The sequence below is a fragment of the Sminthopsis crassicaudata genome, chromosome 1 (genome assembly GCF_048593235.1).
Source record: "Sminthopsis crassicaudata isolate SCR6 chromosome 1, ASM4859323v1, whole genome shotgun sequence".
Lineage (NCBI taxonomy): Eukaryota > Metazoa > Chordata > Mammalia > Dasyuromorphia > Dasyuridae > Sminthopsis > Sminthopsis crassicaudata.
Window position 1 is genome coordinate 585737348 of NC_133617.1, and position 15221 is coordinate 585752568.

Genomic DNA, 15221 nt, shown 5'->3' on the forward strand with positions numbered 1-15221 from the left:
CCAGATGATCTCTTTGCTCAAGTTCATTATGATCACATTAAGAAGAAATGACCCATTTCTTTTTCCTTTACAGCATAAAATGAATCTAAACCAGTTGCTTTTATAGTTTCTTAATTAAGGAAGAGTTCAATCAAACTTTTGTTAAACTCTTACTATATTGGGGCAGCTAGGTGGTGCAGTGGATAGAGCACCAGCCTTGAATTCAGGAGGACCCGAGTTCAAAGGTGGTCTCAGATACTTAACACTTCCTAGCTGTGTGACCCAGGGCAAGTCACTTAACCCCAGCCTCAGGGGAAAAAATAATAATAATAAAATAAACTCTTATTATATGCCAGGTACTGCACTAAGTGCTGTCAATACAAAAAAAGGCAAAGGACAATGCCCGTCCTCAAGTTTACATTTTATTAATCTAACATCAAATTGATGTCTTTTGGTTTAACTTAAAGCAAGACTCAATAATTTTGTTCTGTTTTTCCAGTAGTGCTGTAGCCTCTTATTAGTTGTTGGACAAACAATTTATAGTACCTTTCTCTTACTCTACAAGTGTTGGCAGAGAAAGCCTTGGAGGAGTGGTAAACACTGCCAACAATTTTGTGGTGGTGTCTTTCTTATCTTTCAGAAACTTAGACTCACTTTCCAGATTGCTGTAAAACATTAAAATTAAATGTATGTGGGGAGCATAACTGTTGCTAGAATTGAGGAGGCACAGTAACGAATCCCACAAAATTGAGATGTTCAAGCCCTATAATTGAGAGGCTTCTCAGCAGACAGCAAGTGAGAGTGAACCATCCCAACCTCAAAAAGCCTATTGAAATTCTAAGATTTTAAATAATTTGTCCCCAAAAGAGGATAGTGATGGAGAACATAGCTAGGTCTGGGTATGAAAGAAGTTTGGTACTCTTATTACAGAATCCTAGAGAGCCTGGAATGCAGTAACTGATGAGAATCCTGATGCTCTAGTATCTGAGGGCCTGGGTCTAAATCTCACTTCTTATGCTTTTTCTTCCCCTTGACCTTAGGGAAGTCATCTGTAAAATGAAGGGGGATTGGACGAATTGGCTTCTGAGGTAACTTCTAGTCTAAATCTTTCATCCTTTAAGTTTTCACTTAGAATTATATTATTTCTCAAGACAGGAACTCTGACGGACTCATGGTAGAAAATGCTATCTGCCTCCTCTTTAAAATTTTCTTGCTTTTTATCTTTGTTACAGCATAGCTAATAAGGAAATATATTTTGCACGATTTAACATGTATAATGATGTCATTGTTTGCATTCTCAAAGGGTGAGGGAGGGATGGAAAAGAGGGTAAGAATTTGATAAATTGATAAACCAGTGGCAGAAAAGCAGCCTGGGATTATTTTCTCCTGTGAGATTCCTAGACTTTAAGAAGGGATTTGTAACTTTCCCTCCAAAGATTTTATTTGAGAATGCAAATTCAGATTGTATTGTGGAGAGGGAATAAATAAATGATCTGAAAATCCTAATAGGAAAAAAAAGCCTTACTTTCTCACAAAGCTATGTGTCAATAAATAAATGTCTCTGTGTATGTACTTATTTTCCAAGCAGACTTTCAATTTAATTATATTCCTCTGAGTGAGGTCAGGTAACATTTGCAGCTAGAAAAGTCTGAAAAGCAAATGCGTCCTTATACACAGAAGGAAAAGGGCCAGAGAAATCACAAGACAAATATGAAATTAATGGTGCATGTTGTAGTTTAACAGACCTTATACACATGGATTCTAGTTCATTCAACTTTCTGGCTAGATATTAGCTATTTTAGCCATTCTTCTTCAAGGAATGCATCAATCTAAATTGTATCTTTAATTCTGGACAACATGTTTAATGTTGCCTATTGTTTCAATACTTACTTTGACTTCCATATACTGTTGACTCATTGAACTTGCATTCCATTAAGATCTCCACATCTTTTTTACGTGAATTATTTAGCCATGACTCATATCTAGTAATTAGAGAATTAATTTAAAAATGAATCATGTTTAAGGAGGATGCTCTCAGAAAAACCTGGGAAGATTTACATGAACTGATTCAAAGTGAAGTGAGCAAAACTAGAGCATCATATACAGTAACAACAACATTATATGGTGATCACTTATAAATGACTTTGCTTTTCTCAGTTGATCCAAGACAATGCCAAAGGACTTATGATGAAAACCACTGTCCATCTCCAGGGAAAGAACTGATAGAGTAGGAATGCAGATAAAGCATACTTTTAGAAAAATCTTATTTTTCTTGGAGTTTTTTGCATGTATTTTCTTTTCACAACACGAGCAATATGAAAATGTTTTGCATGACTATACATATATCAAATTTTTTGCCTTCTCAATGAGAGAGAAGTGGAGGGAGGAGAGAAGAGAATTTGGAACTTAATATTTTAAAAAGTTTTAAAATAGTTTTTTACATGTAATTGTAACTAAATGTAATTAATTACATGTAAACATAATTTAAAATTTTCACCATTTATACATGTCCCCACTAAGTCTTATTACATTTTATTAAATTAAACCCATTGTTTGAGCCTGCCCAGATTTTTGGATATTAACTGTTTTAACTAAATGCCTCATTCTGTTAGCACATCATTTACTCTTATTCCCCATGCTGAAAGATCTCTCCTAAGCCTGTGGGGAAAAGCAAAGGTGGGAGGATATTGGGGAGATTTAGAATGAATAGATGGAAAAGGAAGGGTCTAGAAATATCATCTGTTTCAGCACTGCCTTAAATGGGATGGAAGGAAAGAATGAATTTTGAAGTAGGAAAAACTGGGAAGACTTACCTTTCCAAAATGATATATTTCTTCTGGTAACAACTCCATTTGGATGGAATTTTGAATTCATAGTATCATAGATTTAGATCTGGAAAAGGCCTTCGAAAGCCATCAAATCCAGTTCCCTCATTATATAGAAGAGGAAACATAAATAAGCTAAGTGCTTTTTGCAATGTCAGACTAAGGGTCAGAGGTAGAATTTGGATTCAGATCTTCCTAATTCCAAGTATAGCTTTCTGTCTTCTGTGGCATCTGGTTATCTGTAGTATATCTATCTATATATCTGTGATATCTCTAACTATATATCTCCTTAACAGACTGTAAACTCCATGAAGATAAGGATTGTTTCATCTTTGTCTTTCTCAAAAATGTCTATCCAACAAAGGATCTTGCATATTGTGGGCAATTAATATGACTTTATCAAGTGAATAAAGAGTGCTGCAAATGGAATTTTTGCTTGGGATAGTACTTGGACTTGACCTTTTGATCTGTAATTTTATGATTCTAAAGGACTTTTGAGCAGGATTGGATAAAGGACTGTATGTGTATAAAGTGTCTCTGATATTTGGTCCAAGCATGTTGAATGATTAAGTTAGTGGACACTTTATTACACTGGTTCCTAAACATATCAAGTTTGAGAGCCAGTAGATTAGGGAACTCTTAACAAAAACAAATTATAACCATTACATTTAATACCTGTTTAAGCATAGAGAATGGGCAAGGTGTTCTGAATTTCATATCTGCAGATGTTCATTTTGCAAGGACCTATTTCCAAGAGGTAGGATATAGTTTAGCCTGCTTCAAGGATGTAATTTAGTCCTATAAGGAAGGTCATCCTCTGATCTCTAAAGAAAGTGAAAAAAAAATGCTTGGTATAACAAGAAAGATAATCAGAGACCATTGTTCTTACAAATCCTTACCCATCTTAGTAAGGGATTCAGGGGAAAAGGTCTGGTTGGCTTGGAGTGCCTCTTTGATAATTTGGAATTCTAGTGGTGGCAAAAAAATAAACAAAAACTCTAGCCCAGATTCTTAATTTAGGATCCATGTGTTGATCACTTTGTATGGGTCACTTAGATGGGGGGGGGGATTATTCTTTACTTCAGTGTTATTGGTTTTCTTTGTAATTCTATGTATTTTATTTTTAAATTAAAAAATATTCTGAGAAAGGGGCCATAGACATCATCACATTACTAAAAGAATTCATGAAACAAACAAAAAGGTTAAGAACCCTCATCCTACCCTCTATCTTCCCAAATATTTATAGAAGTATTTTCAGTAGTAGCAAAGAGGTGGGAACAAAATAGGTACTTATCAATTGAGAATGGCTAAACAAAGAAGTGTGGACAGACTTACATGGACTGATGCAGAATGAATTCAGGGAAACCAAGAAAACAATATACACAATTATCACAACAACATAAATGGAAAGAATAGCCAATATAAAGCAATAGGAATCGAATGTTGCAAAATCATAAAGTTCAAAGAAGAGGTGAGATACTTTCTCTCACTTCTTTGCAGAAGAGAAGTCAAAGAGTGGGGCACACTGCATATGTTTTTCAGATTTTTTTTTTTTAATGGATTGATGAGTTTTTCTGTTTCTCATAAACATACTTGTGGTTATTTGGAATGGCTTTTCTAACTAGCAAAAGATATCAATAAAATCCTATTTTTTTAAAGGAAATTTTGCCCTGGGACTAGAATGGAATAGAATGGAAATGGAATGGAGAATTTTCTATCAGTCTTTTTTTTTTTTTTTTTCAGGATTATAGATGAAGTTAATAGGCAGATAGGTGGTACAGCTAATAGAGTGCTGACCCTGGAGTCAGGAAAACAAGTTCAAATCCAGCCTCAGACATTTACTAGCTGTGTGATCCCCGGGCTAGTCCATGAACCTCTGCTTGCCTCAGTTCCCCATCTGTAAAATGGAGTAATAATGGCACCTATTTCCCAGGTTACATACAATGAAATAATAATTGTAAAATGCTTAGGACATTTCCTGATTCATATTAAGAGATATGTAAATATTGCCTATTATTAATCCCTTGTAATTTGGCTGTATGTGTATGAGGTGGTGATTAGGTGTTGGGTGCCACAAGCAAGCAGCACCCACAAGTAAAAGTTTTTTCAATTAGAGTATTCCATATATTTATTCTCCCTCCCCCCCCCCCCCCCAAATCACACACACTCTCCAAGACCTTTTCCAACAATCACTGCATTGGGGGAGATGCTCAGAGGGTATCCCTGTCTTTAGCATTCAAAGCAGAGGTTACCCGGGCGAACCAACTAGAGGGCACCTCATAGAGATTTGGGTGGTGGGAGAGTGGGGAAAATAGGGATGACTAGCAAGTCATCGGGTTTGCCTGGGCCCTCCCATCCCACCCTAACTCTCCAAAAGAAGGAAAGTTGGTTGAATAATCTAGTTCCCCACCAAACTCTGGGTTTCGTTTTTCCAAATTCCCATCCCCAGCTCAGACAGAACAGCTGATACCCCTTGATCCCCGGGAGCCCGCCCGGGGTGTGGATTTCCAGGCGTCGGGAGGCTGCCAGGGCTTTGCCTAAAATGGATCTGAAGAGCCCAGGGAGGGCAGCTTGGGAGGGTTGGCAGCAGCAGCAAACGCGGGGAGAGGGAGGAGAAGCTGGAACTGCAGCGGCATCAGAAACTTGGGACTGCAACTTTGACGACTTCTATTTAAAGGGCCCCCCACCCCCCGTGCCCCATCCCCACCCGCCAAGTCTCGCGAACCTGAGACCCGGCGCAGGACAACTTGACAGAACAGTCCCAGCCACAGGTCAGGAGGGCAGCGTTAGAGGGGCAACACCAAGCGAGCAGGGAAGGGAGCCTCTTAGCCCCAGCTAGAGGTCTTGAGAGATGGAGAGCGCCCAATACGACCCAGCTCCGACCTCCGAGAGCTATCTCGGCTCGGACGAGGAGACGGAGCTGGAGACGGAGCTGGAGACGGAGGAGGAATCCGAAGGAGAGGAAGAAACCACCGCAGAAACTGAGGAGGAACTGGACAGCAGCAGGTAGTCCCCCCCCCCCTTTCTTTCCTCCCCTTCTTCTCACCTCTCTGCCCCTTCTTCCTTTCTTTTTTCCCTCCCTCTGAGTCTCCCTTCCTTTCTCTTTGCCCTCTTCCTCTTCCTCTTTCCCTTCTCTCCACTGCCCTCCTTCAGCCGTGATGGGAATGGGGGAGATTCTTGCTAAGAAATTCACTCTTTTATGATAAATCGAAAGGCAGGCATCAGAGGAGAGGGTAGAGATACTTGGAAAAAGAACTGACTTTCAGTTCACTTTTCTCCTCAAACACTTGGCTGGAGCCTCCACCTGGGACACGCTTCCTATTTAAAGAATTAGTAGCAGGTGCTGTTCCCTCAAGTGATGGACAGCTTGGGCTGCTGAAAGTCTCGGGCCCTTCCCCCTCCCCATTCCCCTTTTTCCAGGACTCTGGTGACTCGATGATCTTGTTTACTCGGCCTATCTACTTGGGTGAATGCTAGTTGCATATCTCTTGCTATGTGCTGGAGCAATCAAAAGCTTAATGTGGCACAAGACTTTGGAACAACCTTGAACTTTCTCCCGCCCTTGGGAGGGCTGGGAAGCAAGCGAACTTTTAATTCCATTTGACCGGTTTTTAGTGACTAAGATACAAGGGGCACTACTAGCACTGTGCTAGCTGCTACTATTTTGTGTTTTGTTAATGCAAAGCCTCTAGGAAGAAGTTGGGTTTGTTTTAGTAAAAGACAGTTCCATTTAACATAAATCTTAAGATTCACCCTGAAAGAGACCTCAGAAACTATGTATTTCAAACCCTTAGTTTACAGCTGAGGTACTGAGGCACCAAGAAATTAAGTAACTTGGGTAGGAGTCACAGTGAAAGTGTTGAAGGAGTTGAGTGATCTTCCCAGTCCCTTTGTTTCATTCATAGTCCCAAACACCAAAGCTTGTCTTAGTGTAAATGTGGCAATCTGGAGACATTTGTCCTAAATACCCCATTTCCTTTTTTCTTTCTAGAAAGAAAGCAGCAGCTTACATTTATCTGTTTTATATATAAATTGCCTCCTATCAATTTCCTGAGGCACTGTAAGCAAAGCAAGACTATCTCTGTTATACAAATAAAGAAAAAACAAACCCAAAACTGAGAGATTGAGACTTGTGACATGATTAATAAGAAGCAAAATTGGGAAACTAGCCCAATGGCTTATGATTCCAAGCCCCATTGTTCCTTCCCACTACACCTCTAGGCCTAAATGGTAAGGGCAAAACCATTTTTCCTTTTTTTTTTTTTTTTTTTTTTTTTTTTTTTTAATTTCACCTTTTTTTTTAATCTTAGTATACAGGAGTTCTTTGAATTTGCTTTGTATGTCTATTTTATAAACGTGTCTTTCTAAATCTATCAGAGCTTAAGCACTTTGACCTTCTCTGTGTTTAAGGGAAGGAAGCATCATTACAGGTAGGCTCTAAGAAATCAACGAAGTTTTCATTTGCTGTTATTGCTGCTGCAGTACAAGTGACACAGATTAGTAGTAAATATAGGATATATATATATATATTACATAATATATACATGTGAAATATATGTTATAATATATATAACATAAGTGAATTAGGTGGTCTGGAGAACTGGCAAATGGGGAAATTAGGAAGGTATTGTTACTTTAGCAGAACCTTGAAGGAAGCTATTGTTTTTGAGACCAAAGTAAGAAGTACATTCAAGGCATGGAGGACCATCTGTGGTAAGGATACAGAGATAAGAGATGACTGTCACATAGGAATAAAAATCAGGTAAGCCAGTTTATCTGGAGGCTAGACTTTGTGAAGGAAAATAATAAATACTCACTCTGGAAAAAATTGTCTGGAACCAGTCTGTGAAGGAGTTTAGATGCCAAACAGGTTTGTATTTTATTCTTAAAGTAATGGAAAGCCACTGGAGCTTCTTGAGCAGAGAAATGATGTGGTCAGACCTACACTTTAGGAATAACAATATGGCAGCTACTTGATTCTAAGCATGATGGAACTCTATGACTACAAAGTGTTTTATGTACATCATAAACATTTGATCTCTATGGAAGTTTTCCTAGAGGATGTGAGTTGTGAAAGGGACCAGGAAAAGTGGGTAGAATTTGGATAGATTATGGGGGAGGGGAACATTGTGGGCAAGGAGAACAAGGGTACTGAGATTGAAATAAGATGATCTAGAGGTGATAGCACCAGTCCTATGCAAAATTATAAAACTGAAGATTGTCGGGGGCAGCTAGGTGGTGCAGTGGATAGAGCACCAGCCCTGAATTCAGGAGGACCCGAGTTCAAATCTGGTCTCCGACACTTAACACTTCCTAGCTGTGTGACCCTGGGCAAGTCACTTAACCCCAGCCTCAAAAAAAAAAAAAAAAAAACAGCTGAAGATTGTCTTTAATTTCTTCCAGCCTTCTAGTACATACTCTGCCTTTGGCAGTACCCACTCCTTGTCCCGGACCTCTGGTACTATGTCACTTTGTCCTCTTTCTGGGAAAGTATGCTGTGAAGTGAAAGGTCTGAAATTATTTCATGCTCAAATGTGAATTCAAGCATTTATTTAGTTCCTACTGTGTGCCAGGCACTCTATTAAGCTAGAAATATAAAAATAAAAAATGACTGAGAATACTTTTCCTCTCTTTTTTTCCATTAAGTAACTTAACCATGAAACAGTTGAAAAGACATTTAGATTTTCAATCCTAGCTCTGCCACTTATGACCTGTAGGTCTAGGTCATTTCCAACATCATCAAATCTGATTCAAAGATATTATTATTCCTCAGTTTCCTCATCTATATAATAATTGAGGGTTGAGTTAGATAAGATGGGGACTTGGGAAAAGCATAGTAATAGTATTGATAGATAAGTAGATGGAAACATACCTACTTATCTACATTATCTACAGATAGTTAAATAGATACATTTATCTATAGATTGATAGGAAAATCTATTTATTCATCTATACTTTACTATAGCACCAAAATGGTATAGTGGATAGAAAGCTGATCTAGGAATTAGGAAGACCTATGTTCAAGTCTTTGTAACCCTGGACAAATTACTTCATCTCTTTTTTTTTTACTTTTTAAAAAATAACATTTTATTTTCCCCCAAATTACATGTAAAAGCAAATTTAACATTCATTTTTAAAAATTGAGTTCCAAATTTTCTCCTTCCCTCCCTCCTTCATTTCCCCCCTCTCTGAGAGAGTTAGCAATTTGATATGTGCAGTCATGCAAAACATATTTCTATGTTAATCATTCTGTGAAAGAAGATACAAACTCAAAGGGGGAAAAACATGAAAAGAAAGTGAAAAATAGGATATTTCAATCTGCATTAAGGCTCCATCAGTTTGAGGCAGCTAGGTGGCGCAGTGGATAGAGCACCAGCCTTGAAGTGAGGAGGACCTGACCTCAAACCTGACCTCAGACACTTAACACTTCCTAATGTGTGATCCTGGGCAAGTCACTTAATCCCAATTGCCTCAGCAAAGACAAAAAAAAAAAAAAAAAAAAAAAAAGGCTCCATCAGTTCTTTCTCTGGAGATTAATAGCATTTTTCATCATGAGTCCTTTGGAATTGTGTGGGATCATTGTATTGCTAAGAAGAGCTAAGTCGTTCATAGTTGATCATTTTACAATGTTAGTTATTGTGTAAAATGACCTCCTGGTTCTGCTTACTTCACTTTGCATCAGTTCATGTAAATCCAAGTTTTTCAGAAATCTGCCTCCTTGTTATTTCTTAGAGCACAATAATATTCCATCACAATCATATACAATAACTTGTTCAATCATTTTCTAATTGATGGGTATCACTTCAATTTCTAATTTTTTGCCACTACAAAAATAGCTGCTATAAATATTTTGGCACAAATAGGTCCTTTTCCATACTCCTGCTCTCCCTTTAAAAACTGTGAGGAGGAGTAGTAGTGGGAGTAGTGGTAAGGGTATTGCTGAGTGAAAGAGTAGGCACAGTTTTATAGCTCTTTGGGCCTGGTTCCAATTTGCTCCACAATGGTTGGATCAGTTCACATTTCTTCCAACAATGCATTAGTGTTCCAATTTTCCCACATCTTATACCACATTTATCATATGTCATATTAGTCAGTGTGAGGTGGTACCTCAGAGTTGTTTTAATGTGCATTTCTGTAATTAAAAGAGAACCTCTTAACCAGAATAATTTAAACCACCTAACCAGCATAACTTTAGGAAAAAGTGATTTGCATCGGCAAAATCACTTCCCACAGGAAGTTCCCCATATCGATGAAATCCCTATCCCAGTTTATATATTCACTGATCTCAATCACAATCCACTCATGCCTGCTGGTCTTAGACAAATTTTGTCTAAGTCTTCTAATGGGTTTTCAAAGGGAGTTAGTTCACCCAATGTTCTGGGAGATTTGCTTATATGCTCTTGGCATTGGAAGAGTACCAGTGGTTTGTGTATCCATTGGTTATTTATATGACCAGCCCATATTTTTTACTGACCACACAGTCCGTTTATGACGTTTTTTTCCTCAAGTTCTTCATAGTTTCTTATTTGTTTTGTATTACCATCTTCCACCCAACATTAACCTCTCATTGCCTTCAGAGGGCTACTCACTTAAATCTCATTTATATAACATATTACAACCTTAGCTAGATAATGTAAATATGATTGATGTTTCCATTTTTGAGTCTTCTTTAACAATGATGATATTAATTATAGCAATAGGGACTGGACCTGCAATTTTATTGGTATAGGGAGTTCCTGTTGAGGAAATTCATTTTACCAATGGAGTTCAGACCCTCCTCTGGAATTTATACCTTAGCAAGTTGGCTAGAAGTGACTTGTATACGACTTGTCTGCCTCAAGATAAAACTTGAACTTGGCTCTAAGGTGACTTTCTATACCTCATTGCCTCATAAAATAAATCTGACCAGGTCCCAACTGGCCCTAGATAAAAGGCAGAGCTGCCAAAGAGGCTCCTGACTATCTCTGACTCTCATGTCCAATTTTAGCTCCCAAGGTACAAGGTAGCAGATAGCTGCAGGGAGAAGGAGATGTCACTAACTAGGTCCTCTCACCCTTTGCTTGCCTTCTGCTGTAGCATACACTGCATTGGCCAAAGTGTGGGCCAGAGCAGAATATTCAGAGCTGGTCAGGTATTGATCTTGCTGCTACTGCTGCAGATGGGGGAGGGCAAAAGGGAAAAGTATTCCCTTTTACAAGGCAGCAGCTCAACATTCCACACAGACCCCTATTCTCTTCCTCTACATCCTGCTGCCAGGATAAAGCCATGGGATAAAGCAACCAATTAAGAACATTAATCTGGCTAGGGTTTCAAGTATACAATTTGGGATCTCTGAGATACTCTACCTCAGCTCTTGAGGTATTTTATCCTGAGGGCCTTGAATAGGGTGGTAGTAATGGAAATGAATGTGGAAATAGTTTGAGTGGAGCTAGGAAAAGGTCCAGATTATTGGGTATTATTGAGTGGGCTACCACAATGGTAGCTCTTCATCACTGGGGGAAGAAAAGGGTGGAAAGAGTGTCTGAAAAGTAGAAGTAGGCAAATGAATCTCACCTTACCTTTCTTTAACATTTTACTTAGAGCTCTGCCTTGTGTATCCAAGTTCACAAAAGAGAAGATTATATTCAATTCAATTTGGCAAACATTTCTTGCTAGGCTCTGTGGTAGATGATGGGAAAACAAAGACAAAACAGAACAGGCCCTTCCTGCCTTGGGGAGCTTATGTTCTGCTGGATGGTTTTCATTAATGTTCCATACCTTCTGGGACTAAGTTTTGTTTAGTGGAAGACTGAGTTAGAGTCTACAATTCTAACTTCTAAGAATCTTCGAATTTATCCTTACTGAACTCAGCTTACTTTTTACTCACCAATGAGGGATGGAGGCCTTTGGTCTCAATTCTTAATCTTAGTTATATTTAAAGGAGAGTGAAAGGATAATAGAAAGAGACTACATTTTTCCAGATTGATCAGCTCATGTATTTTCAATGCTTCTGAGAAGATTCGTCCTTTCATGAAAGACTTTATACAAAAGTAAAAAATATTTCTTGTGTTAAAATATCACATGGGATGTGTGTATAATAAGATGTGTTAAGTATACCTGACTTGTATAAACCATAATCTATGTCACAGTTGGAAAAGGCCTTTGGAGACCTTCGAATCTGGTCAGATCATGATGCTGCTGCTCCTGTTGATGAGGCTAAGTCCAGAGTTTCTTTACCTTTTCTGAGTCTTGAATCCTTTTGGCAGTCCAGGGAAGTCTATAAATCCCATCTCAGAATAACATTCTTATATACATTAAATAAAACATATATAGGATTACAAAAGAAAACAATGATCATGAAATAGTTATCAAAATGTGTCCTTTTTTTAACCAAGTTCATGAATTCCAGATTAAGAACGCCTGATCTAGTCTAACCTCATTTTGCAAATGTCTCTTGAGGCCCAGACATTAAGTGATTTACCCAAGTTAACAAGCAGGTATTATTTCACTCTCTTCCCCTATAATTCAAGTTTTACAAAACAGGAAAAAAAAAAAAAAAAAGAACATAATGGATAATGAATTTTTTTTTTAACAAAAGAACTAAGCACAAGATTCTGTCTATATAATAGCTCTATTAATGCTTTTAAGACAGTTTAGTTGTTTAATTAAGATTCCTTGGTTTCAGAGAATGGATACTTTTTCCACCGATAAGGATTGCAAACCCTTCTTGATTTGTAAGTCTCCAAGGGTTTCTATGATGTTTAACAAAATCCTTTCTATCATTGAACTAGCAAAAAGTCTCCCCGATTTAGTTAGATTTGTTCTTGATTTGTACTTGAACCCTTTGTGGCTTAGTAGGATCTCCAGGCCTTGTAGGCAGTAGGTGTATAGTGGATAGAGCACCTGAATTCAAATCCAACCTCAGACACTTAGCTGGGCAAGACACTTAACCCCATTTGCCTCGGTTTCTAATAAAGCTAATAAGAGCACCTACCTCCCAGGGTTGTTGTCAGGATCAAACGAGATAATAATTGCAAAGCACTTGGCACATAGTTATTTATTCCTCATTTTTGAGGAGGACAATGTTATCAGAAAAGTGATCCCAAGACAAGCAAGTGAACTGATTTAAGTGAGGGAGAGCTATGCAAAGTATTAACCTTACTTTCTCCTCTGGAGTCATCTGCATCCCCTGGCAAGATGTAGATCAGGAGGACTGGAGATGGTTCTGAATGCAAGGAAAGACGTTGGCCTTTTAAAGCTAAGGCCTTTAATAGGCAGTTCTCAGTTTGACTGAGGCATTGCCCAGTCACTGGTTTTGCTAGGTAAGACATGAGGCAGAGAATGGCTTCTTTTACCTAGTGCTTAGCACATGACACACAGCAGGTAGTACATGAGCTACTTTTATTATAATATTCTATCTATTATCATACTCCATCATATTATCATCATACACTGATGATGAGAATTGGTCACCACCATACCGTGATTAGGCATCTTCAAGGACCCCTAGTAATTTTAAAATTTGACTAACACTCATAACTTTTTCAGGAATATTTCTATTAAGTCAATCAATAAATATTTAATCAATACCTACCTTGATTGGGCATTGCCTCAGTCAAACTGAGATCTGTTAAAGACCTTAACTAAAAATCAGGAGCTTATAGTCAAATGGAGGAGACAGACTGATATATTCTGGTTTTGTTGACATCATTTCTAGAAATAGCCCTATCTTCCTCCCTACACATACACACCATGAGAACCACTCCTGTAACAGTGATTCCCCTGCCCCGCCATGTCTCATCTCCCCAAATGGGCAATGAGGTGTCAATACTTATTTGTTTAGCAAATTATTATGGTGTATCCATTATATTTATCAGACTCACATCTATCATTTTATTTTTATTTCATGACTACTCCAGAGTTGGAATTTCATTGGTGTAGGAACTCCCAGCAAGGAAATTCCCTCTGTGCAATGAATAGTTTGGAGAACGTTGGGAAGTAAGTGACCAGGGTCAATAAGCAGTACACGTCAGGAGTGAGATTTAAGGCCAGAGGCTTTTCTCACTCAGAAGCCAGGCCTCTAGAGGTCCACCACACCAAACTGCCTCTATCATGTCAGGGCATTTAAATGGCCTTGAGTTAGGAAGACCTGAATTCAGACCTGGCTTCAAATATGTACTAAGTTGTGTGATTTTGGACGAGTCATTTAAATGCCGCCTGCCTCATTTTCCTCAAGTGTAAAATAGGGACATTAAAAAGACTTTGCAAACCTTAAAGCACTAAAGTCTGACAAGAGGAGGAAACTAAAACTCTAAGGAGTTAAATGCTTTCACTAAGACTTCCTGGGCTAGAACTGATATCTGCTGATACTTAACCCAAAGCCTTTCCTATTATATCAAAATGGAAATTAATTACACTTGAAAAAGAGCCAAAATTATGACTTATTTTATATATTATTATATTATATATTATTATATATAATATATTATATTATATATTATATATATTATTTATATATTTATATAATATATTATTATATATTATATTATAATATATGTTATATATTATAATAATAATATAATATATTATTATATATATTATATATATAATAAATATATTATTATAATTATGACTAGTTTAACATAAAAAATAAACAAGTTATAAGTTGTAAATCATCTAGAGAATAAGAAGTGATAACTGCAAAAAATCCCTTGGCATCTAGGTGATTCCTTGCCTTTTTAAATTGACATAGAATAGAAATAATATGAATGTGTGTGTGTGTGTGTTTGTGTGTGTGTGTGTGTGTGTGTAAACACATATATGTAACTCGGATTTTTATTTTTCCCCAGAAATGTATTATGTAATAGTTCCTTTTAAAATAGATTGTTTAAGACTTAGCTCCTTTCCAAAGAAAGGTGATGGAGTACAGGTAAACAAAAAGTGTTGATTTGTTATCCTTGTCTATTAGCTTTATTTAACTATTTTTGTTATTGTTATTATAAAGGGATTAGGTGGGAAGGAGGGTTATCCAAAAGAAATTGTAATATAATAAGACAACAAAAAGAATAAAATATTTAAAAATACATGCGTTGTTTAGCCTGAATTCTTGCTTTGATATAACTCAAATTATCTACTTGGGTTTGATAAGTATCCTTCAGCCTCTTTTTTATTTTTTTCCACATGCACAGATAACTATCAAGAAATAAATGCCTACTCTTTCCAGCTTTATTTTTTATTCTTATTTTATTTTTTCCCCAATTACATGTTAAAATAATTTTGTTTGTCATATAGCCAATTTGATAAGCATGAGATGGTACTTCAGAACTGTTTTTATTACCATTTTTCTAAACAGTACTGATTTAGAGCTTTTTTTTTTTCATTTAACTATAGATTTCCAGCTTCATTTAAAAGAGGGATCTTTTAAAATTTTTCAATCTG

At 37.2% G+C, this 15221-nt stretch overlaps 1 protein-coding gene across 2 annotated transcripts in view; it reads left to right on the forward strand.

Moving 5' to 3' along the window:
* The first annotated feature begins 5531 nt into the window (after positions 1 to 5531).
* The window catches only part of CMYA5 (cardiomyopathy associated 5), a 103400-nt gene continuing 93710 nt past the window's right edge, over positions 5532 to 15221 (forward strand). For both annotated transcript variants that reach the window (XR_012484774.1, XM_074282350.1), the window contains exon 1: positions 5532 to 5810. Coding sequence is in view for 1 of the 2 variants with exons in the window: in XM_074282350.1 (XP_074138451.1) it covers positions 5656 to 5810 (155 nt within the window). In the remaining variant the exon portion in view is untranslated. The remainder of the gene's footprint in view (positions 5811 to 15221) is intronic.